Source organism: Carassius carassius, chromosome 20 (assembly GCF_963082965.1).
Source record: "Carassius carassius chromosome 20, fCarCar2.1, whole genome shotgun sequence".
NCBI lineage: Eukaryota > Metazoa > Chordata > Actinopteri > Cypriniformes > Cyprinidae > Carassius > Carassius carassius.
The window spans coordinates 26,668,010-26,693,441 of NC_081774.1; the positions used below are offsets into that span (position 1 = coordinate 26,668,010).

Sequence of the window (25,432 nt, forward strand, 5' to 3'; positions counted from 1 at the left end):
AGCATGTGATCTCTTGATGAAGTCAGACAACTACTGAAGGAGTGTGTGTGTGTGTGTGCTTTATAGTGTGATTAATACACCAGAAACTGTGAGGGCTGAGCGAGAGAGGGTCAGCCTGGTGATTGTGACAATAGTGTCATGATCCTGTCATGATTTTGTCTCTTTCTCTGTCTCCCTCTGCTGGTAACTCTCTTCCCCTTTTCCCATCACTCTCCATTTCTTTACTGACAGCTGTTTCCACTTTCCATTAGGCTCGTTTCCCTCCACCTGTTCCTCATCCTGTCTCATTATCTTGGCTACTTCTACCCTCTCTTTTCCCTGTCTCGTTGTCAGATTGTTTGATGTCACTGATGAGTATCGACCATTGTCGTCTTCACGTTAGTTTTGTCCTGTCCTGTCCTGTCCTGTCCTGTCGAGTCGGGGTTTTGCTTGTAGTTCACTACCATTTCTGGAATTACTCTGTGCTCACCATTTGCACCCACAGAACCTTACCTGCTGAGAGCTGCTTCGGCTTCCCCTGCTCTGTGAGCACCGACCGCCTGCTCCTTCGTTAGTGTCGAGAACCTCCACCTCGCCAGCCCGCTGGCCACCCCTGCCACAGAGGTCTTCTCAGTTCATTTACGCTACCCAGTCTACGGGTCATCTTCTGTTGGTCTATTTCTCCCCTGCTTTTGTTGGAATACCTGTGGCCAGACTTTGTTTCATTAAAGAACAGTTATCATTGCACTCGCATTTGAGTCCTCTCTCTCTCTCTCCAATACCATCACAGAACAATCTGACCAGATATGGACTCAGCGAGTGGCAGCCCGTTCCAGACCGCCGTCGAACACCAGGGTGTCCTTCTAGGGAAGCATGAGGAGGACATCTCAGCTGCCCGACATGCCGTCGAGACACTGGCCGCCCAAATGTCCGAGCTTTCCTGCCAGGTTCACAGTTTGCACCTCCAGCCTTCCGCCTCTCATGGTCCTCCCGTTCCGACTGAGCCACGGATCAATAATCCTCTGGTCTTTTCGGGTGAGCCAACACAATGTCGCTCTTTCCTAACCCAGTTTGAGGTGGTGTTCTCGCTACAGCCCATGACATATGCTAAGGAAAGAGCCACGATCGCCTACGTTCTTTCTCTGCACAATGGTTGGGCTCGCGAATGGGGAACGGCTAACTGGGAGACTGAGACGGAGTGCATCTCCAGTTTTGCGCGCTTCAAGGAGGAGATGATTCGGGTCTTCAACCACTCCCCCTACAGTGAGTAGACTTCCCGACGGCTTTCCACACTTCGGCAGGGGAGGCGTTCCATGCCTGATTTCTCCATTGAGTGCCGGACCCTCGCCACCACCTGCGGATGGAACCAACCCGCGTTGGTCGCTCATTTTTTGGAGGGGCTTTCTCCTGAGGTTCGGGACGAGGTCCTCGTCTGCGAGATCCCCACCCGGCTCGACGATCTCATCGACCTGGCCATTCGGGTGGAGAGGCGTTTTGACTAGTGTTGTCACGGTACCAAAATTTCAGTATTCGGTACCGATACCAGTTAAAATCCACAGTTCTCGGTACCAATTTCGGTACCAAAGCAAAATACAAAAATATGCTAATAACAAAACATAACTTTTTATCACTAAAAATAAAACCAATGCCATTCTTTATACTTATTTACAATTGTGTTTAAAGTTCCTCTACAAGTAATATAATTATGAAAAACAGTAAACAAGTTTCACCCAAATTTGAGTTGTCTTTTAATTTATGAAATTTAAACACATTTTATCTTTTGGTAAATAAAGGGGATTTGCTATTAAAATTAAAACATGGAAGAAATATTTTGTGATTAATTTTTAATTAAAAGTAGTAGCAGTATCACATACATTTTACAAAACAATAGTAATATTTCTAGCACAATGCCTTTATGTAAAAATGAATTTGTAATGAATGCATATTTGTCATTTATCTGAACTTAAGACTGGTGGTGATGCTTAAGACATTTTTGTTCATTGAGGGTTTCTGTAAAAAAAAAAAAATAGTAATAGATTGTTACATATCTGGACTCAGTTTGTGTGTTTTTGCCCCTGTGACCCAGTTTCTGTCTTCCGTGTTTGGTTTGATTAGTTTCCAGGTGTGTCTCTTCATTTCCCCGTGTGTTCCATGTCCCTGTTAATTTAGTCATGCCATCCACCTGTGTTTCCCCATTTATCCCTCGTACTTAAACCTTGTCCTTTGAGTTCTGTGTTGTCGGGTCTACTAACCACTCACTTGCTACTTACTTACCAGTGACTACCAACTTACGTGTGTCTACCTCTGTGCTCCATGTGTGGGATTTAATAAAATCTCTGGTGAGAAATGGGTCACCTCTCACTGTCAGCCCAATGGAGGATCTCGCCAGGTCCACTCTGGACCCAGAGCCCAGCCTACAATCTCCCCACGGTACGGGGCATAAGCCCGAGCCCACCGATGACGGAGAGCCAGAGAGCAACCCGTCAGACCAGGTGCGAGAGCCGGCGACACTGCCCACCACGAGGGAGCAAAATGTGGAGCGCCAATTGGGTCAAAATGAGGTGGAGGATCGTACAGACTGTGATCCCCAGTTAAGCCCTGGACGGGCTCCTGATCCCCAGTTAAGCCCAGGACGGGCTCCTGATCCCCAGTTAAGCCCAGGACGGGCTCCTGATCCCCAGTTAAGCCCAGGACGGGCTCCTGATACTCCGTTAAGCCCAGGACGGGCTCCTGATCCTCCGATAAGCCCAAGGCGGGCTCCTGATCCTCCGTTAAGCCCAGGACGGGCTCCTGATCCTCCGTTAAGCCCAGGACGGGCTCCTGATCCTCCGTTAAGCCCAGGACGGGCTCATGATCCCCCGTTAAGCCCAGGACAGGCTCCTGATCCCCCGTTAAGCCCAGGATGGGCTCCTGATCCCCCGTTAAGCCCAGGACGGGCTCCTGATCCCCCGTTAAGCCCAGGACGGGCTCCTGATCCCCCGTTAAGCCCAGGACGGGCTCCTGATCCCCCGTTAAGCCCAGGACGGGCTCCTGATCCCCAGTTAAGCCCAGGAAGGGCTCCAGCCCTAGAGTTCGCTCCAGTGCCTGCTCCTCCGAAATTCCCTCCCTCCCACCCACTCCTGCCTCCTCCTCCGCTGTCGTCTGGCAGCCCCTCTGCTCGCCCTCAGCCTACCATCATTGTGGTGTGACCTCAGCGGGACTGCCATCCTCCAGCGTCGCCTTGGTCGGCGTCTCCCTCACCTCCGCCTCCAGCCTCTGAGGCCTGGACTCCGCCTCGGCCTTTTGACCCGTCGGCTCCACCATGGCTCCTAGCTCCTTCCTCTCCGCCGTGGCCCGGCAGTCCACATGCTCTGCCTGGCTCCCTCGTCCCTCCGGCTCCGCCTTGGTCTGGCGTCGTCCATCCTATGCCTCGGGATTCCACTCCTCCGGCTTCGCCTCATCCCTCCGTCCCTCCGGCTCCGTCAGGCTCCTTCATCCCCTCGGCTACACCTCAGTCCTCTGTCACTCTGGCCTCACCGCAGCCTTCCAGATCCACATCGCCGCGTCAGTCACCAGAGCCATCTGTTCCGCCTAGGACCTCCGGCGCCTCCCCGTCACCCTGACTCTTCGGCTCTCCATCTCCGCCTCGGGCTCCTCCTCCACCTGCTCCGTTGCCGTGGGTCGAGTCCCTGGAGTCGGCGACCATTCCTCCTCCATGGCTCCTTCCACCGTCGGCCCCACCTTGGGCCGTTATGGCTGTGGCCTGGGCCCTGCTGGGTCCCTCCTGCTCCAGATCCCTCCTGGCTCCTCCCTCCGTCGTCTCCTCCCTGGCTCCGTGGTCCCTGTCTGCTGGCCCCCTCCTGGGAGTCCGTCCTCCACCGGAACCTCCTCCCAAGTTCCCACCCACGCCTCCCTCTGTTGTTTCTACGGTGCGAGGACGCACCTACCGGGAGGGGGGAGTAATGTTACATATCTGGACTCAGTTTGTGTGTTTTTGCCCCTGTGACCCAGTTTCTGTCTTCCGTGTTTGGTTTGATTAGTTTCCAGGTGTGTCTCTTCATTTCCCCATGTGTTCCATGTCCCTGTTAATTTAGTCATGCCATCCACCTGTGTTTCCCCAATTATCCCTCGTACTTAAACCTTGTTCTTTGAGTTCTGTGTTGTCGGGTCTACTAACCACTCACTTGCTACTTACTAACCAGTGACTACCAACTTACGTGTGTCTACCTCTGTGCTCCATGTGTTGGATTTAATAAAAACCTTATTTCGTGTATCCTCGGCTCCGTGTTCCTTCCGGCAGCGTAAACGGTAACATAGATCATATTAATTATTATTAAAAGATAATACTACTACTAATTCTACTACCATACTACCATCATACAATGCACTATGAATTGATGAGCTGCTGGGTTCATGAATATTAATCACGTTGTCTGCGTTCGGTCGAACTGATTTGCTGAAATCAAAACAGGGACAGTAAAAGATGAGCGGCAGCCAATGAAATTGCCATTTGCGCATTAGCTCCGCCCACTGCCGGAGAAACCGGCACATCTTCTGCTTGTTCGAAAATATGAATAATTCTAAATGAACTACATTATTTTGACAGGAGAAGACAACAAAAAATATATGTGACGAGTGGGGCGGGGCCGAGGGACATGGGAGCGAGGCCGGTGGAGTGATTGGAGATGAGCTACACCTGTTCGACCCACCGGTCTCGAGGCCCACGGAGGAGATGGAAGGATATAAAACTGGAGCGACGACAATGAAGGACGAGAGAGGACCAGGCCTGGGCTTTTAGTTGTGTTTTGGTTTTTATTTGCGCGCACCAGTCGTCCGTGAGGGGCTGGTGCGCTGTTTTGTGTTTATTTTGCTTTATTAAAATGTTGTTTTGATTGTCCGCCGGTTCCCGCCTCTTTCTTCCGGATGAATATGAAAGGTTTTATCATTACAGTGGTGCCGAAACCCGGGAGAAGGAGGGACGTGCTGCTGAAGATCCCTCGCCGCTGTGGTGAATCCGCGGTGCCAACGAGCAGGCGAGGAGTGTGCCGCCATGGACGCTCGAGGCGGTGGGCTGGAGCGAGTTGCCGGGGACGGGCGAGCTCGCTACCGGCCGCCCACGATAGGGAGGGGCGGCTGCCGTCCGTGAGGGAGCGGAGGAGTCCGCGCCGTTCGCCAGGTGGCCGGAGCCTGCTGCCATCCGCCGGAACGGGAAGAAGGAGGCGGGAACCGGCGGACAATCAAAACAACATTTTAATAAAGCAAAATAAACACAAAACAGCGCACCAGCCCCTCACGGACGACTGGTGCGCACAAATAAAAACCAAAACACAACTAAAAGCCCAGGCCTGGTCCTCTCTCGTCCTTCATTGTCGTCGTTCCAGTTTTATATCCTTCCATCTCCTCCGTGGGCCTCGAGACCGGTGGGTCGAACAGGTGTAGCTCATCTCCAATCACTCCACCGGCCTCGCTCCCATGTCCCTCGGCCCCGCCCCACTCGTCACAATATAGTTTACATGTAGCATGTCGATTCAGCGTGGTAAGACTCTCGCTCTCTCTCTTTGCATGTGTGAGAAACAGAGCTATCAGAAAAGCGACGGCGAGTCGTGCTCCTTCGCACAGAGTTTACATTTCGGCAAATACCATAGACCGTAAAAGAGGCAAATACAGGTGTACTGTGCGTCCATTGAGATGAATTGAAAAGTACAGATCGCTTGATGGAGAGAGAACTCTGAAGCGCTCAGAGCTCAGCGAGTGAAAATATATCTACGCCAATCTTATAATAGCCTCGAACACACACACACTGGCAAGTAAAATCTAAGAATTTATTAGCCAATGGCTAACAATAGACATAATTTACTCGCCCTTAGTAAAATTTATTCACATATGCGAGTGATTTACTCGCAATGTAGAGGCTGTTTTGACGGTTTTCCGTGAATACCTTTAAATTGACACTGGTTTTACTCAAACGAAACGGTAAAATGCTTGTGAAGTGACTCAGAACAGTTTTGGTGATGTTGTATGTCCTCATTACTGCAAGCGTCATGTAGTAAACAAACCATTCATTCATTCACACAGAGACGCGCAAAACATGCAGGATGCAGATTTCAACCAACTTTTGCGGCTTAACATTTACAGATACTGGTCCATATGGAGATTTGATTTGATTCATTTATGCTAACTTTGACAAATTCCGTGACTGTCCATATTAAAATGTAAGTTTCATTTTCATGACTGGATTTTGAGATTCCGTCCGCGTGTTCTGCTTTGCGGAAATCATAGCGCTGTATGCATCCAGAACCGGGTTTGAACGGGTCCTCGGTACTACCGGTACTTAAAGAAACCTGGTATTGTGACATTTTAATTTTTTTTAGTACCGACTTGGTACCGAAGTACCAGGTCTTTTGACAACACCAGTTTTGACCAACGGCGCCGAGCTCACTGCCTGGAGGATACGCTCTTCTCTCCGCCTCTTGTCGGCTCCGCCCACTCGGAGCCCAAACCCATGCAGCTGGGAGGTCTTCGTATCTCACCTAAGGAGCGTGAGAGGAGGATCGCCTCTGCATGTACTGTGCCAGCGCCACTCACTTTGTGTCTTCATGTCCGGTAAAAGCCAGCGCTCGTCAGTAGGATGAGGGTTACTGGCGAGCGCCATCACTAAGGCCATCCCTTCTAGTTCCTGTACAACACTTCCAGCGCACCTCCAGTGGGCTGGGTCGTCAGCTTTCTGCAATGCCTTGATCGACTCTGGGGCCGAGGGGAACTTTGTGGATGAGGAGTGGGCGCTCCAAAAAGGTATTCCTCTCACACATCTAAGAGACTCCTCCCCTCTATTTTCCCTTGATGGCAGTTCCCTACCTAGGGTACAGAAAGACACGATTCCATTGACTCTGACCATTTCTGGTAACCACAAAGAGACAATCTCTTTTTTTATTTTTCAGTCTCCTTTTACTCCCGTAGTGCTGGGCCATCCTTGGCTAGAACTCCATAATCCTCATATTGACTGGGCTAAGGGGTCTATTTTGTCTTGGAAATTGTCATGTCATGTTGAGTGTTTAGTCTCTGCTGTTCCCCCTGTGTCTTCTGTTTCTGTTTTTTCTCCCGGGTACCACGCCTCGACAGGGTAGGCTCTACTCTCTTTTGGCTCCTGAACGGGAGGCATTAGAGAATTATTTATCCAAATCTCTCAGCGCCGGCACTATAATTCCGTCCTCGTCTCCCGCCAGTGCTGGGTTTTTTTTTGTCAAAAAGAAAGACGGCTCTTTGCGTCCCTGCATAGATTATCGGGGGCTGAATGACATCACCGTTAAGAATCGTTATCCACTGCCACTGATGTCCTCAGCTTTTGATATCCTGCAGGGGGCAAGGGTCTTTACCAAACTCGACCTCTGCAGCGCTTATCATCTCGTGCGCATTCGGGAGGGGGACGAATGGAAGACCGCCTTTAACACACCCCTCGGGCACTTCGAGTATAGGGTTCATCCCTTCGGATTGGTTAACGCCCCCACTGTCTTTCAGGCACTAATCAATGACGTTTTTTGAGATATGCTCAAATTTATTCGTTTTTGTCTATCTCGATTATATTTAGATTTTTTTGCCCTTTCTCCAGATTCATGTGCAGCACGTTCGCCGTGTCCTCCGTTTGCTTGAGAATCGACTTTTTGTCAAGGCAGAGAAGTGCTCCTTTCACGCGTCTTCGATAACGTTTCTGGGCTCCGTTATCTCGGCAGAGGGGATAAGTATGGACCCCGCTAAGGTCCAGGCAGTGGTCGACTGGCCCGTCCCTGACTCTCGCATTTCGCTACAACGCTTTCTCGGGTTTGCTAATTTCTATCGTCGCTTTATACGCAATTTCAGCCAGGTGGCCGCGCCACTTACCGTTCTAACCTCTGTTAAATCCAGTTTCAGATGGTCCGGGTCTGCGCAGGTGGCTTTTGTCCGTCTGAAGACTCTTTTACTTCCGCGCCTATCCTTCTCACTCCGGATAGCTCGAGACAGTTTATCGTCGAGGTCGACGCCTCCGAGGTAGGGGTGGGAGCCGTCCTTTCCCAGCGGTCAGCATCTGATGGCAAGATACACCCCTGCGCATACTTTTCCCACTGTCTCTCTCCCGCAGAACGTAATCATGATGTCGATAATCGCGAACTGCTCACCATCCACCTGGCATTGGGTGAGTGGCGACAGTGGTTAGAGGGTTCTACTGTCCCTTTTATTGTTTGGACTGACCATCGCATTTACTCGTCAGCATTTCTGGTGGCCGACCTTAGACCATGATGCGCGTCGTTTTATCGCCGCCTGCTCTATTTGTGCCCAGACCAAGGCGGGCAATTCCCCACCTGCTGGTCTCCTGCGGCCGCTACCTGTTCCCTCTCACCCGTGGTCCCATATAGCCCTCGACTTTATGACCGGTCTTCCGCCCTCGGCCGATAATACGGTCATTCTGACCGTGGTCGACCGCTTTTCTAAATCGCCTCATTTCATTCTCCTCGCCAAGCTCCCCTCTGCCAAGGAAACTGCCCAGATTATGGTTGATAATGTGTTCAAGTTTCATGGGTTGCCCACCGACGTCGTGTCCGATAGGGGTCCGCAATTCGCTTCGCAGTTTTGGAGAGAATTCTGTCGCCTCATTGGTGCCACAGCTAGCCTTTCCTCGGGTTTTCACCCCCAGACTAACGGTCAGGCCGAACGAGCCAATCAGATTGTCACCCGCATTCTCCGCAGTCTAGCCTTTCGCAACCCTACATCCTAGGCCGAACAGCTCCCTTGGGCCGAGTATGCTCATAACTCTCTCCCATCCTCCGCCTCAGGTCTTTCACCCTTTCAGTGTTGCCTCGGTTATCAACCTGCTTTATTTTCGTCTCAGGAGACCGATTCTAACTGTCCTTCCGTTCAAGCATTTATCAGTCGTTGCAAGCGAAACCTGGAGAAGGGTTAGATCTGCCCTATGCCGTTCAAAGGGGACGCATGTGTGTCGCTGCCAATAGATCGCGTGTCAAGAGCCCTCGTTTTATTTCTGGTCAGAGAGTATGGCTATCCACTTCCAATTTACCTCTCCAATCTGATTCGCGTAAACTGGCTCCCCGCTTTATCGGACCATTCCGCATCGTCAAGATCATTAATCCTGTCGCCGTCAAACTTCGTTTGCCACCTAATCTTCGTCGTGTTCACCCTGTGTTTCACGTTTCTTCCACAAGATCATGGACATGCGCCTTCGGGGCGTGGGCACCAATATTTGGTCGATTGGGAGGGGTATGGTCCTGAGGAGAGAAGCTGGGTTTCTCCCAAGGACATCCTAGACCCCTCGCTCATTGATGATTTCCTCCGGTCTCACCAGAGTTCCTCCGCTGGAGCGCCAGGAGGCGCCCCTTGAGGGGAGGGTACTGTCATGATCCTGTCTCTTTCTCTGTCTCCCTCTGCTGGTAACTCTCTTCCCCTTTTCCCATCACTCTCCGTTTCTTTACTGACAGCTGTTTCCACTTTCCATTAGGCTTGATTCCCTCCACCTGTTCCTCATCCTGTCTCATTATCTTGGCTACTTCTACCCTCTCTTTTCCCTGTCTCGTTGTCAGATAGTTTGATGTCACTGATGAGTATCGACCATTGTCGTCTTCACATTAGTTTTGTCCTGTCCTGTCGAGTCGGGGTTTTGCTTGTAGTTCACTACCACTGCTGGAATTACTCTGTGCGCACCATCTGCACCCACAGAACCTTACCTGCGAGCTGCTTCGGCTTCCCCCGCTCTGTGAGCACTGACCGCCTGCTCCTTTGTTAGTGTCGAGAACCTCCGCCTTGCCAGCCCGCTGGCCACCCCTGCCACAGAGGTCTTCTCAGTTCATTTACGCTACCCAGTCTACGGGTCATCTTCTGTTGGTCTATTTCTCCCCTGCTTTTGTTGGAATACCTGTGGCCAGACTTTGTTTCATTAAAGAACAGTTATCATTGCACTCGCATTCTCTCTCCAATACCATCACAAACTGGAGATCATTATGTCAGGCTGATTGGGTTAGAATGGCAGACTTGACATGTTAAAAGGAGGGTGATGCTTGAAATCATTGTTCTTCCATTGTTAACCATGGTGACCTGCAAAGAAACGCGTGGAGCCATCATTGCGTTGCATAAAAATGGCTTCACAGGCAAGGATATTGTGGCTACTAAGATTGCACCTAAATCAACAATTTATAGGATCATCAAGAACTTCAAGGATAGAGGTTCAATTCCTGTAAAGAAGGCTTCAGGGCGTCCAAGAAAGTCCAGCAAGCACCAGGATCATCTCCTAAAGAGGATTTAGCTGCGGGATCGGAGTGCCACCAGTGCAGAGCTTGCTCAGGAATGGCAGCAGGCAGGTGTGAGCGCATCTGCACGCACAGTGAGGCCAAGACTTTTGGAAGATAGCCTGGTGTCAAGAAGGGCAGCAAAGAAGCCACTTCTCTCCAAAAAAAACATCAGGGACAGATTGATCTTCTGCAGAAAGTATAGTGAATGGACTGCTGAGGACTGGGGCAAAGTCATATTCTCCGATGAAGCCCCTTTCCGATTGTTTGGTTCATCTGGAAAAAGGCTTGTCCGGAGAAGAAAAGGTGAGCGCTACCATCAGTCCTGTGTCATGCCAACAGTAAAGCATCCTGACACCATTCATGTATGGGGTTGCTTCTCTTCCAAGGGAGTGGGCTCGCTCACAATTCTGCCCAAAAACACAGCCATGAATAAAGAATGGTACAAAAACACCCTCCAACAGCAACTTCTTCCAACAATCCAACAACAGTTTGGTGAAGAACAATGCATTTTCCAGCACGATGGAGCACCGTGCCATAAGGCAAAAGTGATAACTAAGTGGCTCGGGGACCAGAATGTTGAAATTTTGGGTCCATGGCCTGGAAACTCCCCAGATCTTAATCCCATTGAGAACTTGTGGTCAATCCTTAAGAGGTGGGTGGACAAACAAAAACCCACTAATTCTGACAAACTCCAAGAAGTGATTATGAAAGAATGGGTTGCTATCAGTCAGGATTTGGCCCAGAAGTTGATTGAGAGCATGCCCAGTCGAATTGCAGAGGTCCTAAAAAAAGAAGGGCCAACACTGCAAATACTGACTCTTTGCATAAATGTCATGTAATTGTCGATAAAAGCCTTTGAAACGTAAGAAGTGCTTGTAATTATATTTCAGTACATCACTGAAACAAAGATCTAAAAGCAGTTTAGCAGCAAACCTTTTGAAAACTAATATTTATGTAATTCTCAAAACTTTTGGCCACGACTGTACATATTCGGTGTAATATGTCACAGTTCGTTTAATTTTGCTATACTCACTTACATAAATGTATTATATTATATCTGGTGTCTGAAATTTTTTTGGTTTAACTGAGCATAAATTCTTGTTAAAACTACAAAGTAATTCAGTCAAGAGCAGTGAGTGATTTTCTTTCAGTTTCTTGGATAAAATTACAGCAGTAGCTAAAATAGGCGCGGTCACGTTGGGGGACGTGAACGTTTCCAAAATAATTGTTTCCTCAACAGTTTACATTCACTTAAGAAATAACTTTTTTAAACAATTTTGTCAAGCATACTTTCCTAGACGGGTATTTTGACATATTTTGTATGTATTTTTCGGCACAAGAGCAAAAAGAAGCAAATTCGGTGTTCAAGCGTTTTGAGACACCTTTCTCTGCTTGAGCCCTGAACACCAGAACACCAAGGGTGCTGAATTGGGCTCTTTCACATCTTTTTGTTTGTTCAAACTGCGATTTGTATTTATTCGTTCAGGTGCAGGAGGTACTTCGAGGAGAACTTCGCAGAAGAGAGCTCGGTTCAGTGTCGCTGTCCGTGATACGCGACTCTCTCTCTGCGTGCACACTGAACACAGCGCGCGAGTAACCAGCTACTCAGTTCAGCTTTTCCACGTCTTGTGTTTGAATGCTTTATGTTTAAATCGACAAGGGGTAAGGCTTAAAAACACGTGAAAAAGATAAGCTTTCGTGACGACGCTCAGCAGTGGTCCATCAACTGTCCTGAGCATCTATTTAGGCTAGCCTCAGCCAGTCATTTGAGATCGTTGGGGGCCCCCCCTCAGCCGTAGGCCCCTATAATCATCACCACATTTCACCCCACTAGCGACGGCCCTGAGAGCGCATGCATTTTCATGCTGTTAAAACCAGAAGTAACTACTTGGAATTTGAAAGTGGGTCAACCACAAACCTCCTTAAAAAACACCCCACAACAAAAACTAGTTGTTTGTCATGAGAAAAGCATTTACTTTATTTATCCACACCACTGCGGATTTCACTGGTACGGTATATCTCTTATTTAAAATGGTTTAATTTAAATAATGTTAAATTGAGTATTGTGTATATGAATATGCAGTTCTATATATAATTATTTTTTAACATAAGACTTAAGAGGAATTTTTACCATAAGATTTAAAATTATATATTAATAAAAATTTTAAGAGAATTTAACGCTATACTAAAAATGTTTATTTTCTATTCTTTTTTTTTATTATTCTGTTTCTAGATTAAATCCAATATGTTATTGTCAGGTGAGTTTGTAAAGAGCGGGGTTGTCTATCTATCCACATTTTGTATCTTTGACTACAACAGGATAGCCAATATATGACCCCTTGTGAAAAATACGTACACTTTAGCAGATTTTTAAAAACAGTGTACTTAATACAGAAAAAAAGAATATACTTAAGTGTGAGATTAATGAAGTGAACTTTGGACATTTAATTGCAGATTATTTACAATTCAATTAAAATGTATTGTAGTTGAAATGTATAAGAAGTGAAGTGTTAAACAGTGTTGACCCGCTGAAGCAGATTACTTTAAATACTTTAATAACATTTTATTGAAACATGTATGAGATGTATTTAATAAATACAATATATTTGTAATTACATTTCAAGTCATGTGATTTAAAATAACTAATATCAGACAACACAGGTTAAATTATAATGAGGTACATTTGCTTTAGTATGTTAGTCAATGCATTAAAATAAGGGAAATTTCAATGGTGACAACAGAATAAATAAATAGTGATATAAATATATATTTTTTATTTATTTATTATAAGTCTACTGAAGTGTGTTAAGAAACAGCCATGAGTACACTTAAGCTGTTCAATAATATTAAATTATTTTTTAAATATTTGTTGAATTGAAATCAACATCAGTATATTAAGGAACTTAAAAAGTGTGCACATAAAAGTTATGATCTGCACATAAAAAGTTCATGACTGAATGTTGTGTCACCCATTTTAATTTAGTAAACACTATGGATTTCAGCGTATTAAAGTTTGTTTAACGATGCTGTTTAATACATAAACATGGCATGTCTGTTTATGTTTAATTAGAGGACACTGCAATGATTCCTTCCCCAGACATGTACCACTGTCCTTCTCATCTGGAGACCTTGACCAGGGTCAGGACTGGAGATGCATCTTAAAAATAATAAGAATATTTATCATTATGCATGTATATTACTCTAACATATGAAAATTACAGGCTCCTTGAATTTGTCTGTTTATTTTAGATGAATCAATTGTTTGTCTACAAAGAACGAACTAGAGACGATGAGTGTCTTGCAGAGGGTTTGTTTATTAGCATTTCATGAATGAAATACAGAAAAATCAAATAAACAACACTCTAAACTCCTACTTTTTATTTCTTAAAGTTTGCTGTGGAATAAAGCCTGTCAACAGATATTCTGTGAAGGATGGCATGGGGAACAAGATTTTCAGTATTCTTGAGGACAGCGAGACTTGTGACAGGCAATGTTATGGTACTGGACGTCCTTTCACAATGAATGTTACTGACCACTCAAATCAAGAGGTCATCAGAATGGTGCACCCATCTGTTTGTACTTCCTGCAGCAGCCATGAGGTATGTATGTTATCTTTGTATTGTTTAGACATTCGTTATGTTTATTTACTGTATATTAGCCTATGTGTTGTATTTATATTTTAGCTAGAGATTCAGTCTCCACCGGGCACTACCATTGGACATGTTCGACAAAACTGGCATTTTTGCCTACCTAAATTCACTCTTGAGAATGAACGGGGTGAACCAGCAATTAAGATTGTGGGACCATGTGTAGGATGTACCTGCTGCACAGATGAGAACTTTGAGGTGAAGCATATACATATATACACTAAAATTTTCTATTGACTTTCATTGTTTTAAAATTTAACTTAATATTAAAAATTAAAAGATATTTTCTATCTTGCACTCTTAAACATATTCTTCACATAAACATTCTAGTCAATGCTTGAAGTAGGGTTAATATAATACAGCATAATATAATATAACATACTGTATAACATAATAACATTTTAGTACCTTAAAAAGAGTAGCTCCATAACAGATTAGTCAGAATTGCAGCTGTCTTCTTTTCTCATCTTAAAGGGTTAGTTCACCCAAAACTTAGCCCATAAATTACTCACCCTCAAGTCATCCGTCAGGTGCAGTGTTGGGAGTAACGGCGTTTAAGTATAACAGCGTTACTAACGGAATTAAATTTTCAGTAACGGAGTAATCTAATTAATTACTTTTCCCATCATTGCAACGCCGTTATCTTTACTGAGAATGTAAAGTGTCGCGTTACTACAATTTGGTTGAATAAAGCGCGAGGTGTCATGCTTTGGCTAGTGGCTGCACATCAGCTGCCTGACGCCGTTGCAAATCCGATGATGATTGGCTGGGTGGGCGGTGCCCTGCTCACACTGTCTCAATGCATGCTCTGACAACCACTAAACACAAGACGGCATCAGCAATAATGTCATTCTTGAACTGGAAGTACCGGAAATTAAAGGCAAGAATGTTTCTGTAGCATGCACGCTATGCCCAGGAAAAAAAGATTTTATCCACGTCTGCCTCAAGCAACCTCAAATCTTATGAACCACCTCACATCAACACATGCTAACATGTTACTGTACTGAATATTTAATGCTGTGTTCACACCAGACATAAAATATTTATTGTAGCCTAAATCTCAACTTATAACATTAATGTAATTAAATTTAATATAAAACAAGCTACTTGTCATTGCCAGGACATTAAAGTTTTTATATAAAATATTTTATAGTTTGTTATAGAGAAACAAGTTATGCACAGAGTCCAGAGCCTTGATCATAACATTACAAAAGGCACCTTCCTATTAGAGACCTGCACAATCGCGGGACCCAACCTGTCCTCCAAACAATACGCCCGTATAGGTCGTTTGTCCAAATCCCTGAAATACGACCCATCAGAGCGTATACTACAATTGCGCCCCTATTGGCAAAAGGTTGTTTTCATATTAATGTTTTGTACTCTTTTATTTGCACTCTGATTTGCGTTTCGTGTAGCTCAGTTGGTAGATCATTGCGCTATACATTGATAGGTAATCATGCTATCATGGGTTCGATCCCAGGGAATGGATGTGCACGAAAATGTATATGCTCAATAAATCATAATTTAGCATGATTTCTGTGAGGGTTAGGTTTAGGGGTGGGGTTAGGTGTGATCATTCGAACGAATAAGCCACCTAGTAAAATATGTAGGAAATACTGTGAGATCGGTGTAAAAAGTCCACACACTGCATTTAAATAAACGTGCGTTTTGATTGGTAATGACGTTATACGTCATTTCATGACGACAGACGCACCGCGATACTGTCATTATTTTTAACTTTAAAACGTAAATATAGGTCGTAATAAGGTGCTTGAACAAACAACCTATATGGTCGTTTTTTGTTGGAGGACAGGCTCGCGGGACCCATTGCAGCAGGGCGTGGCAAGGGACAACACTTGATATGTGGGTAGACCTGTGTGTGCGGGATGTGGGAGAATAATTAGGGTGTGCTCACTAGTGATGTATGTCTCGAGACCGGACTTTTACGTGGTCTCGGTCTTGTCACGGCCTCGACGGTCTTTGGTCTTGGTCTTGTCTTGGTCTCGGACCTCTCGGTCTTGTCTAGGTCTCGTTGTCTCAGACCGACATAGTGGTCGCGGGATTTAGCAATACACAACAATATCCACGACTACACAACGTTCGATAATGTAACATTATTATTTATTTCGCGCCCTTCAAATGCAGCCAATCACATGCATGTATTTTTTTGTGACGCAGCCGTTGGCGCTCATCCATCCATAACATTATGCCTCAGTGAGTGTAGCGTAAAGCGTAAAGAGCACAGATCCAGCATCTATAGTCAGTCAGTAGTATGTCAGCGAATTCCTTGGTCATAAAATTTGCTTTCGTAGAACACAATGAGTTCTTCTGCGCATCGTCAAATAAAAAGAAGCATTCGGCGAAATGTAGATTCTGCAATGTCTGCTTGACAGAGACAGCCGGGACCACCTCAACCTTCACCAGACACCTGGAGCGTAAACACAGGGAAAGGTAAGCTATCTAACGTTACCCATTTCAAACTCTTTGAGGTAAAACCTTTCCAACCTCCCATGACCAAACAGATAATTTATCTGCTGAATTATTGTTGTTTTTTATCATGTGTTCTTGTGTGGTAAGTTATTTAGGGACATGTATGTTTATGTCAGTGGCGGATACAGAATGTCATTAATACGTGGGCCTGGTTAATATACGGAGGGGCAATATCAGATATATGTACAATAACATTACGATGTACAGCAATCGATTTAAATAGTAGGCTACATGGGGTTTAGGTTGTCGTTTAATGAGATGTAACGTTAGCCTAATATACTTATATATAAGTGCTGAGAATTTTCGTGTGACTCGTTTCGCCTATTTGAATAATGTATTTCTTAATGGTCCAGTGGTAGAACTTTCGCCAATCGTGTCAGAGGTTCTAGTTTCTAATCCGCACGCGTATAGGTTTTTTTTTTTTCTCGTATAGTTTTTTTTTCCCTCATCAAAACCGATTATGTTCATCAGTGGTTGTATATCAAGCAGAGACACGTTTGTGTGCATTATCAGAATCTTATAAGCTCTTATTCTTATTAATGTACAATTTGATGTACAGTTTTTGATGTATTAATATTTCGTATTTGTATTTTGCATTTGTTTAGATGAATTTGTGTCTTTGATATCTGTGTGTGTGTGTGTGTGTTTGATTACAGTATTGTATTTAAGGTGACCTGCGTTGCATTGTATGCCGCTTCAGGAGTAAGTGCTAGGTTAGCAGTAATGAGGAAGTGGTCTGAGGTGTGCAGTGGAGCAACTGAAGAGTTGTCCACAGAGCAACAGCATGTGTAGATGAGGTTCAGTTGGTTGCCTGATTTGTGAGTCGCTGTAGTAGGCACTCGCTTGAGATCAAATGAGGTGAGCAGAGTTTTGAAGTCAGCAGCCTGGGGTTTATCTAGGTGGATGTTGAAGTCACCAAGCAGTACCAGAGGAGTACCATCTTCAGGAAACTTTGATAGCAGCACATCCAACTCTTCCAAGAAGTTTCCCAATTGACCTGGGGGACGATAAATGACCACAAAAGTGGATTTTAACAGGGTGGGTTACAGTAATGGCATGTGATTCAAATGAAACATTACCTGTAGGTGATGGGTGAAGATCAAATTTCCATTCTTTTGATAGAAGGAGACCAATACCTCCACCCCCTCCAAGTGGTACGAGGACTGTGGGAACAAGTGAAATTAGTGGAGAGGGCTGCAGGAGTGGCAGTGTCTTCAGGTTTGATCCAAGTCTCAGTCAGTGCCATGAGTTTGTGACCGGAATGAGTAGCAATAGAAGAAATGAAGTCTGCTTTGTTAACAGCAGACTGGCAGTTCCAGAGACCAACTGGAATAGAGAGCATAGTAGTAAAGGTCAGAGGGACAGGCATTCTCTCCGAGTGTTAGTAGTGATAGTAGAGATCTGAAAGCACATAGTGGCTACAAGTAACCGAGATAAGTATTTGAGAGCAAGCTATACAAAACGTAAGGTACCTGAAGAAAGGGGAGAAAAGCAATACTCAAGTGCCCTGTCGGTGTCCTTGCTCGGTGGAGTCGCGCAGGTAGAGTCGATGGTCTTTACACTGTATTCACACGAGGAGGATTCACACGAGGGCTGCCGCAACCGCTGCTGCATTGAAGCCAACCACTTTTGTATTTGCCTGATTACCTGTGATTGAAGTCAGCTGGCCATGCCTCACTGTTTAGCAGACCGAAACTGGAAAGTCACATGACCAAGCGCCACTTTCAGTGACTAGTGTGATCGTTGCGTTTAGCAGTCCCTGTCTTGACTGGAAGAGGAGGGCAAGAGCGCAGGTCAGTTATATATAAATCAGTGAGTGTGATGGCTAACCGTGCTGGAGTGCAGATTTTCTTATACATGCTGCATGATTGTGTGAATATTTCTGAGTGGCAAAAGCGATATATCTGTGTAATAATTAAACCTTCATATTCATCCGGAAGAAGGAGGCGGGAACCGGCGGACAATCAAAATGAACCTTTAATTACAAAATAAACACAAAACAGCGCATCAGCCCCTCACGGACGACTGATGCGCACAAAATAAAACCAAAACATAAAATAAAGCCCAGGCCTGGTCCTCTCTCGTCCTTCACTGTCGTCGCTCCAGTTTTATATCCTTCCATCTCCTCTGTGGGACTCGAGACCGGTGGTCTGAAGATGAACACCGAGCCGTGCCAGATAACGAACAAACTATTGACTCATTCTCGAGCCAAGAACCGGTTGCATCGGTTTTCGGATCACCAGTAGAGATGGGAAGTTCGGTTCTTTTCCGCGAACCGGTTCTTCCAGACAGTTCTATTCAATAAACTGGTTGAAGAAAACGGTACACTGGTTCTTTTGCGCTCAACGTAATGACGTCATTGGCGATGATTGCCCTTCATTCAAGCCTTCGGTTTAACTTCACTGCTTCTGCTTCAGTCTGCTTCACACTGAATCACACATGCACAGTTATCATCAGCTCCTCGGTTCTCGAATCGGACGCGTCTTACAGAAATGGTCAATCGTTCGTTCATTATCTGGCTCGGCTCTGTGTTCATCTTCAGTTCTCTCTTCACAGCAGTTCAGTCAGTGTACTGTTTGAGTAAATGAATTACTCCGGGATATTGGTTTGTTTTAACTCAGAGGGAGTGTCAGCCACATTAAAAAAGTTAACAGCTTAAGTCATTTGTGGATTAATGCTTATTGGAGACGCAAACCATTTTAAATGATTCAGTTTGATTTGGTGAACTGGTTCAAAAAGATCCGGTTACGCAAACCGGGTATCACTACACTGCAGTGTTTTGAAATCTCACAACAGACACGGAAGAAAAGACAATGCTGAATAAAGTCTTAGTCTTTGCTTTTTTTGGATCAAAATGTATTTTCGATGCTTCAAAAAAATTCTAATGGACCCTCTAATGTCACATGGACTACTTTGAAGATGTTTCTATTACCTTTCTGGACATGGACAGTATACCTTACACACTTTTAATGGAGGGACAGAAAGCTCTCGGACTAAATTTAAAATATCTTAAACTGTGTTCTGAAGATGAACGGAGGTCTTACGGGTTTGGAACGACAATGACATAATTTTCATTTTTCGGTGAACTAATCCTTCAATAAATTCATTTCACAGAAATGAAAATTACGCCATGATTCTGAAGCCCCAAAAAAGTGCATTAATACATGACAAAAGGGGGGAGGGGTTGATATATGCAGTCTGAAGTGAAAATGCATTTGTGTGAGGCAAATATCCATACCTAAAACTAAATATACATTCTAATCCCTAGTTTCCACTAAACGTCATACGTGAATTCACAAGAGTGGCTTTCTAGTGTATGATGTAGGACGTACAGTAGATGTAGCTCCAGTAAGAAGTCAAGAATAATGGAGTGGCGTGTGGAGTACTTTTTATGATGGAGTACCAAAAAGGTACTTTATTGGGGCTTCAAAATCTCAACCCCCATTCACCGCCATTATACAGTTAGGAAAAGCTAGGACATTTTTTAATATAACTCAGATTATATTAGAAGAAAGTCATATACACATAGGATGACTGGAGTGTAGGTAACAGTGATGCACGGGTCAATGAACTAATAACCCGCACCCGACCGACATTTTCAACTAACCCGCCCGCAACTCGGACCGCAAAAAATAAAGATAAAATATTGTACACGACCCGCTTCCTGACCCACATTTTTAAAAAGCAGTAAATGCTCATTGTAGCGTCATTGGGCCATAGGAACGTAGGCAAAACTAACTAGGCCAAAAACAACAACAAACAACAACAACAAAACTTAATATATTATAATTTTGTCAAGAATTATAAAAATTTGTCAGTAAGCTCATAATTTGTACTAAAATAGTCTAGTCTGGCTATGTCTATTTGTATGTTTCTGCGAGGTCAGCAGACAGTGAGGTTCAGGCTTGTTCTGATCAGAGCTCGTGAGCAGAGAGCGCATTTCTGAATATCCCGATCCGCTCACTCATTCCGTGGGGTCTCGCTCAACCCAGATTGGCCTGCTGGTTCGAAAATATGCAAGGAGTCATTTAATTGTTTAGTAATAAACTGGTGTTTTCTGTGTTGCTGCAAAGATTAAGTTGACGATGCAGACTCGCCATGAACGCCAGAGAGAAATGCACATTTCATATAGATTACATCATCAGAGAGTAGCCCATTTATTTTGGTTTGAATATTTTCATTTAAAAGAAGACATTTCAAGCTTTCTGTAATATATATCCTTTATTTCTCAAATCTGTGAGGCACACGCTGAGTTTAGTTCACATGCAATGCAAGTGATCCTGCCGGTGCCTTATTACATTGTCTGCTAGGCTATATATTTGCTTCTTATTTATTAAATACGGGCAACTAATTGATAAAACATGGATCAAAATTAAGATACAATTTATACCAAACGAAAATCTTTTAAAAAAAATTTTCTATAAAACAAAACTTAATGAAGTCGTCAAAATCATGTTTAACCAAAAACAGCGACGTTGCTCCCCATGCAGTCTTCTTTGCCGCCTCCATACGTGCACACCGAGTTTGTGCGTCAACTTCATGCCAGTTATTCAGACAATAAAGTGTAGGCCTACGTATTTCAAAAATGTGTCTAGTACTATATAAATTACAAAGGTTTAATTGGCATTTTTATTTCAAACGACCTGACCGACCTGAATATCATTAAAAATATTTTTGGATGACTCGTAACCGCAGGTAATCCGTGGGTGACCACAGGCACCCGCTCATTTTGGATCAACCCGCCCATCACTGGTAGATAAATCATGGGGTAATTTTCATTTTTGGATGAACTATCACTAGCCATTTACCTTGCTGCCTGACCAAAGGGATTTCAGATTATACTATACTTCTGGGAAAAAAAAGATCCCCACAATGAAGGCAAAAAAACCTGATACACAAATGTGTTTCATCGATTTGTTTTGTTCCGTTTTAATGGAACTTCAAACTGCGTCCTCTAGGAGTTGCTATGGGGAAAGCCTCGACGTGACCCGTGTCTGAAGCATACATTTAAAAACATGAACAACACACTGGCTGGCGAAAGCCCTTGACTTCACTACCGGAGCGACTATAGTATAAATAGGCACCGGGAGAACACGTCATCCTCTTCATCTTCACTGACTGTTTTGTTTGAAGCTTGCATTTTGAACGTAATAAGAGTGTAATAAGATCTGTTTTCTTTTATGGCAGGAAGCAGCAAAATGTTAAGAGTATCTGTGCATCTGTGTCATTGTTAATTTTAGACCTGATGACACACGATCTTTGCGGTTTTTGTTTGGGCGTAGAGCACGCACGCGATGTCCTTGAGGGGGCAATTTGCATGCATTGTGAGCGTTTTCTGATGAAAAAGCTCAGCTCTTGTTTGTCTCTGTTTTCGAGGAAAGAGGGGCAGCCATCTGCTTCCCGCTGGTCGGGACCCGCTACTGCTGAGGCACAGAATAGAATGAGCTCATGGGGATCGCAGGCAGATCTGGCTGATGAGTTTAAAGAGGGGCTTTCCCCTCACACGCTGGCTGGCTGTGGATGAGAGAGAGTCGCTGAAGGGTGATGTTATTTCATTAACATCCCTCACACACTGTAGAAGTGACACTGGCTAGTTATCTCTCTATGGGTGAGATGTCAACTCTTAATAATTCCTCTTCGCCATCTTAGCCCCTTCAAAATACATCTTGCTTAAATGCTAGGGCATACGCAGCAGCAGGTCAGGCGTATCAGGCTGATCTACTGAAAGACCTGGATAAAGGCGAGGGCCTTTCTCCTGATGAGGTAGCGGAGCTGTGCTGCACAACAGATCTCTACTAAGCAGGCCGACTCTGCCATGGGCAGGTCTATGGTGGCTATGCTAGTAATGGAGAGACACCTGTGAGTGAACCTGGCAGATATAGAGAAGAAAGAAGAGGGATTTCTTCTTGATGCTCTGGTTTCGCCTTCCAAACTTTTAGGTACTTCTGTTGAGACGGTAGTCGAGAAGTCACTGTAGAGACGAAGGTGCGCTCAGAGTCCCTCAAATCCTTTATTCCACTAAGTCTTGGTCTGAGCCCAAACATCAGAGGGGTCCTGGTCCGTCTCGGTCTCAGCATCAGAGATGGGCACAGAAGGCTAGTGTTGTGACTCATGCTCCTCCCCCACCTGCGGGTAGGGGTAGGAGGAATCATGGATCAAAGGAAGGTAGGCAAGGCTTAAGGGATGTGCTCCGGACAAGGCATCAGGGCTTTCATCCGTATCAGAGTGATACTTGAGTGTCTATTCGTTCCTTTTGGGGGTTTTACATCTGCCCTTATCTTCCCCTTCCTTATTCCCCTATAACCACCAGATCTCCACCTGACCAAGGTTAGGTGGGAACTTCCTTCATTACAGTCTCCTATGCTGGACCTATGATATTTTGATTGGACCCATGGCTTCATAGTGGCCACCTTACTGATGGTCCGGACCAGAGGCTTCTTTGGATTGCCTCTTGAGCAGGGCTCCAATGCGTGTACCATGGTGGGTGAGTGTGATCCATGTGATTTATATATATGCACGTTGAACACTTTGCACACTTTCTGAAACCCACATAAGAGGTAATTGTGCACATAAGACTGCACACTTTCTGAAATCCTGTATGGTAAGGGTTATGCGTATTAGCTTCTTTTTTTTGTTGGTATTTTAGTATTTAGTTAGGCCCTGGTACCTTGGGGTCCACTCAACCAGCGTGTGAAATTCACATGGTGGTAAGTGTGCATGCTGAGCACTTTGTGCACTTTCAAAAATCCACATATGTGGTGAATGTGTACGCAAGATTGCACTTTTTTAAATCCTGTACAGTGAGGATAACTCGTATTAGCGTCGTTCCTTTTCTCTGAGTTGGTTAAACCCCAGTACCTTGTGCTCCAGTCAACCAGTGTGTCTATTAACACACTTTGAAGCATCGCTCCCCTCAGCATTGAGAGTTATTGCGAGCATGGTGCTTCCTTTCAGGCACTCGAGTGCTCTCTCCTTCTGAACCCTTTACCAAAAGGGTTGCCTATGAGTGCACAACTCCTTTCTGAATTCATAGTTCTCCTCTCACATGAGAGCTAAGTTCTCTGTTTTTCCAAAGCACCTGCAACTAGCATCATCAGGTGAACTAGGCCCTTCCCCCCGCCTCTCTGATGCGCTGATTTTTTGGCTAGCTTGCAGTATGCTTACCTTTCTAATTCTAACAATCATGCTGTAGGTCGAGCCCCCTCTCTCATTAAGAGCTGGGTTTATGCTCCCTCAGCTTGGTAACCTACTGCTAGCCATTAAAGCATTGGAACATGCTGAAGGTTGAGCCCCCTTTCTTGTTCAGAACTTGGTGTGTTGCTCCCTCAGCTAAGTAAATTACTGCTAGCTGTTCCAGTATTGGAACATGCAGAAGGTTGAGCTCCCCTCTCATTTGAGAGCTGGGTGTTTGTCCCTCACCTCAGCTAGATATTTACTGCTAGCCACTCAAGCATTATACCATAGATCGAGTTGATGACTCTCAAACATATTGGTTTTGGGATGTACAATTCCATCTATGAGCTGCTCTTTTAGAATACCACAATAACCCCTTAGAACAGTATCCTAAAATCCATGTTATGGTAAGTGTGCACGTGAAGTCTTTGCACACTTTCTAAAATCCACATTGTGGTAAGTTTGCACGCTAGTACTCAAAATACAATATACTTTTCTCAAAACCTATACCAGCAAGCTTATTCAAGAGCAAGCAGTAGCCCCTGTGTGACATGCCAAGACTTAGTATGATGCTAGGCTCTTGGTCATATCCCTTTAAAGGAATCTATTCTTGATTCCAAGCCTTGAGCTCTACCCCAGGCCCAGGAGTCTGGCCCTAACAGATAAGTTTGGGAATGTAGCCTAGACGTTTGGCCGTAAGGGATAATGTCACATACAGCCATCTAACCTTCCAGGGGCAACTCCCATGTAATGGTAGAGTTGGTACTTACTGCTCGCCATGGTTCTGGCCTGCAGTCCCCTTAGCAAGGGGCGTGGGTATACTGTTCTCCATAGCAGCCCCTAGAGGACGCAGTTTGCATTTCCTTTGAACTTGACCTTAAGTAACCATGGTTCCCCTAGTAGGAAACTTGACTGCATCCTCTGGCTTCCTGCCATGCTTCAGAAGCAAGCTACAGACAAAGAAATGGATGACTTGTTCTCCAGCTTCTATTTATACTATAATCACATCGGTAGTGATGACGTCATTTGCTGTCACCGGCCAACGTGTTGTTGGTGTTTTTCAATATATGCTTCAGACAGGGGTCATGAAGAGGTGTTCCCCATAGCGACCCCTAGAGGACACAGTGTCTCATTCCCTACTCAGGGAGCCATGGTAACATAAGTAACCTGAGACGTTTTTTTTTCTTTCCATAGCTATCATGGACTTGTTGCTCATTTAAATTGTAATAGAATTAAGCTTAAGTTGTAAATCCAGTGCTTTTTAAAAAAAAATATATATTTACCTTAGATTGCTAAAAGTAGTAGGCCTGTATAATATAATTAAAAATGTACTACATGACTGGGGAGTACATTGTAGATAAGGAATAGCTAGTAACCCACTGTCCTTGAATGCTTAATGTGGTAATGTGTGTTGTTATTGCCTGTCTTATACTGTGACCACAGCTGGTGTCTTTGAATGAAGCAGCGATAGACGGATCATTTGGCAAAATAACCAAACCATTCTCATGCAGTGGATCAAATGCAGCTTTTGTGATCAGTTTTCCAAGCAACATGGATGTCAAAATGAAAGCTACTGCACTGGGAGCCTGCATACTTATTGTAAGTATTGTTAAACCTACTTTATTTTAATACCTTATTTTAAACATTTTTTTGTAGTAATTTAGTTGTAATTTAAAACATTTATTTAATAATTTACATAATTATTATTATTATTATTATTTATTATTATTAATTATAGTATAACTTCATTTTCAGGACTCCATGTATTACACATCAAAAAGGCCATCGCTTTTGGGTGTCTGCCTATCGGTGGCATTAGGCTATTGGAAAATAGGCTATAGGTAGGGCTGTGCTACATCCACCAATTTCAGCAAACATGCCAGTCAGCTGAGT

General features: G+C 44.6%; 1 protein-coding gene across 1 annotated transcript; it reads left to right on the plus strand.

Annotated features, from left to right (window-relative positions):
- Window positions 1-785: 785 nt before the first annotated feature.
- LOC132095915 (phospholipid scramblase 2-like) lies at window positions 786-25,432 on the plus strand. Its single transcript, XM_059501008.1, has 5 exons — window positions 786-1,242; window positions 13,620-13,828; window positions 13,913-14,074; window positions 24,983-25,138; window positions 25,295-25,432. The coding sequence occupies exons 1-5, from the start codon at window positions 786-788 to the stop codon at window positions 25,382-25,384; spliced, it is 1,074 nt and encodes a 357-aa protein (XP_059356991.1). The 3' UTR covers window positions 25,385-25,432.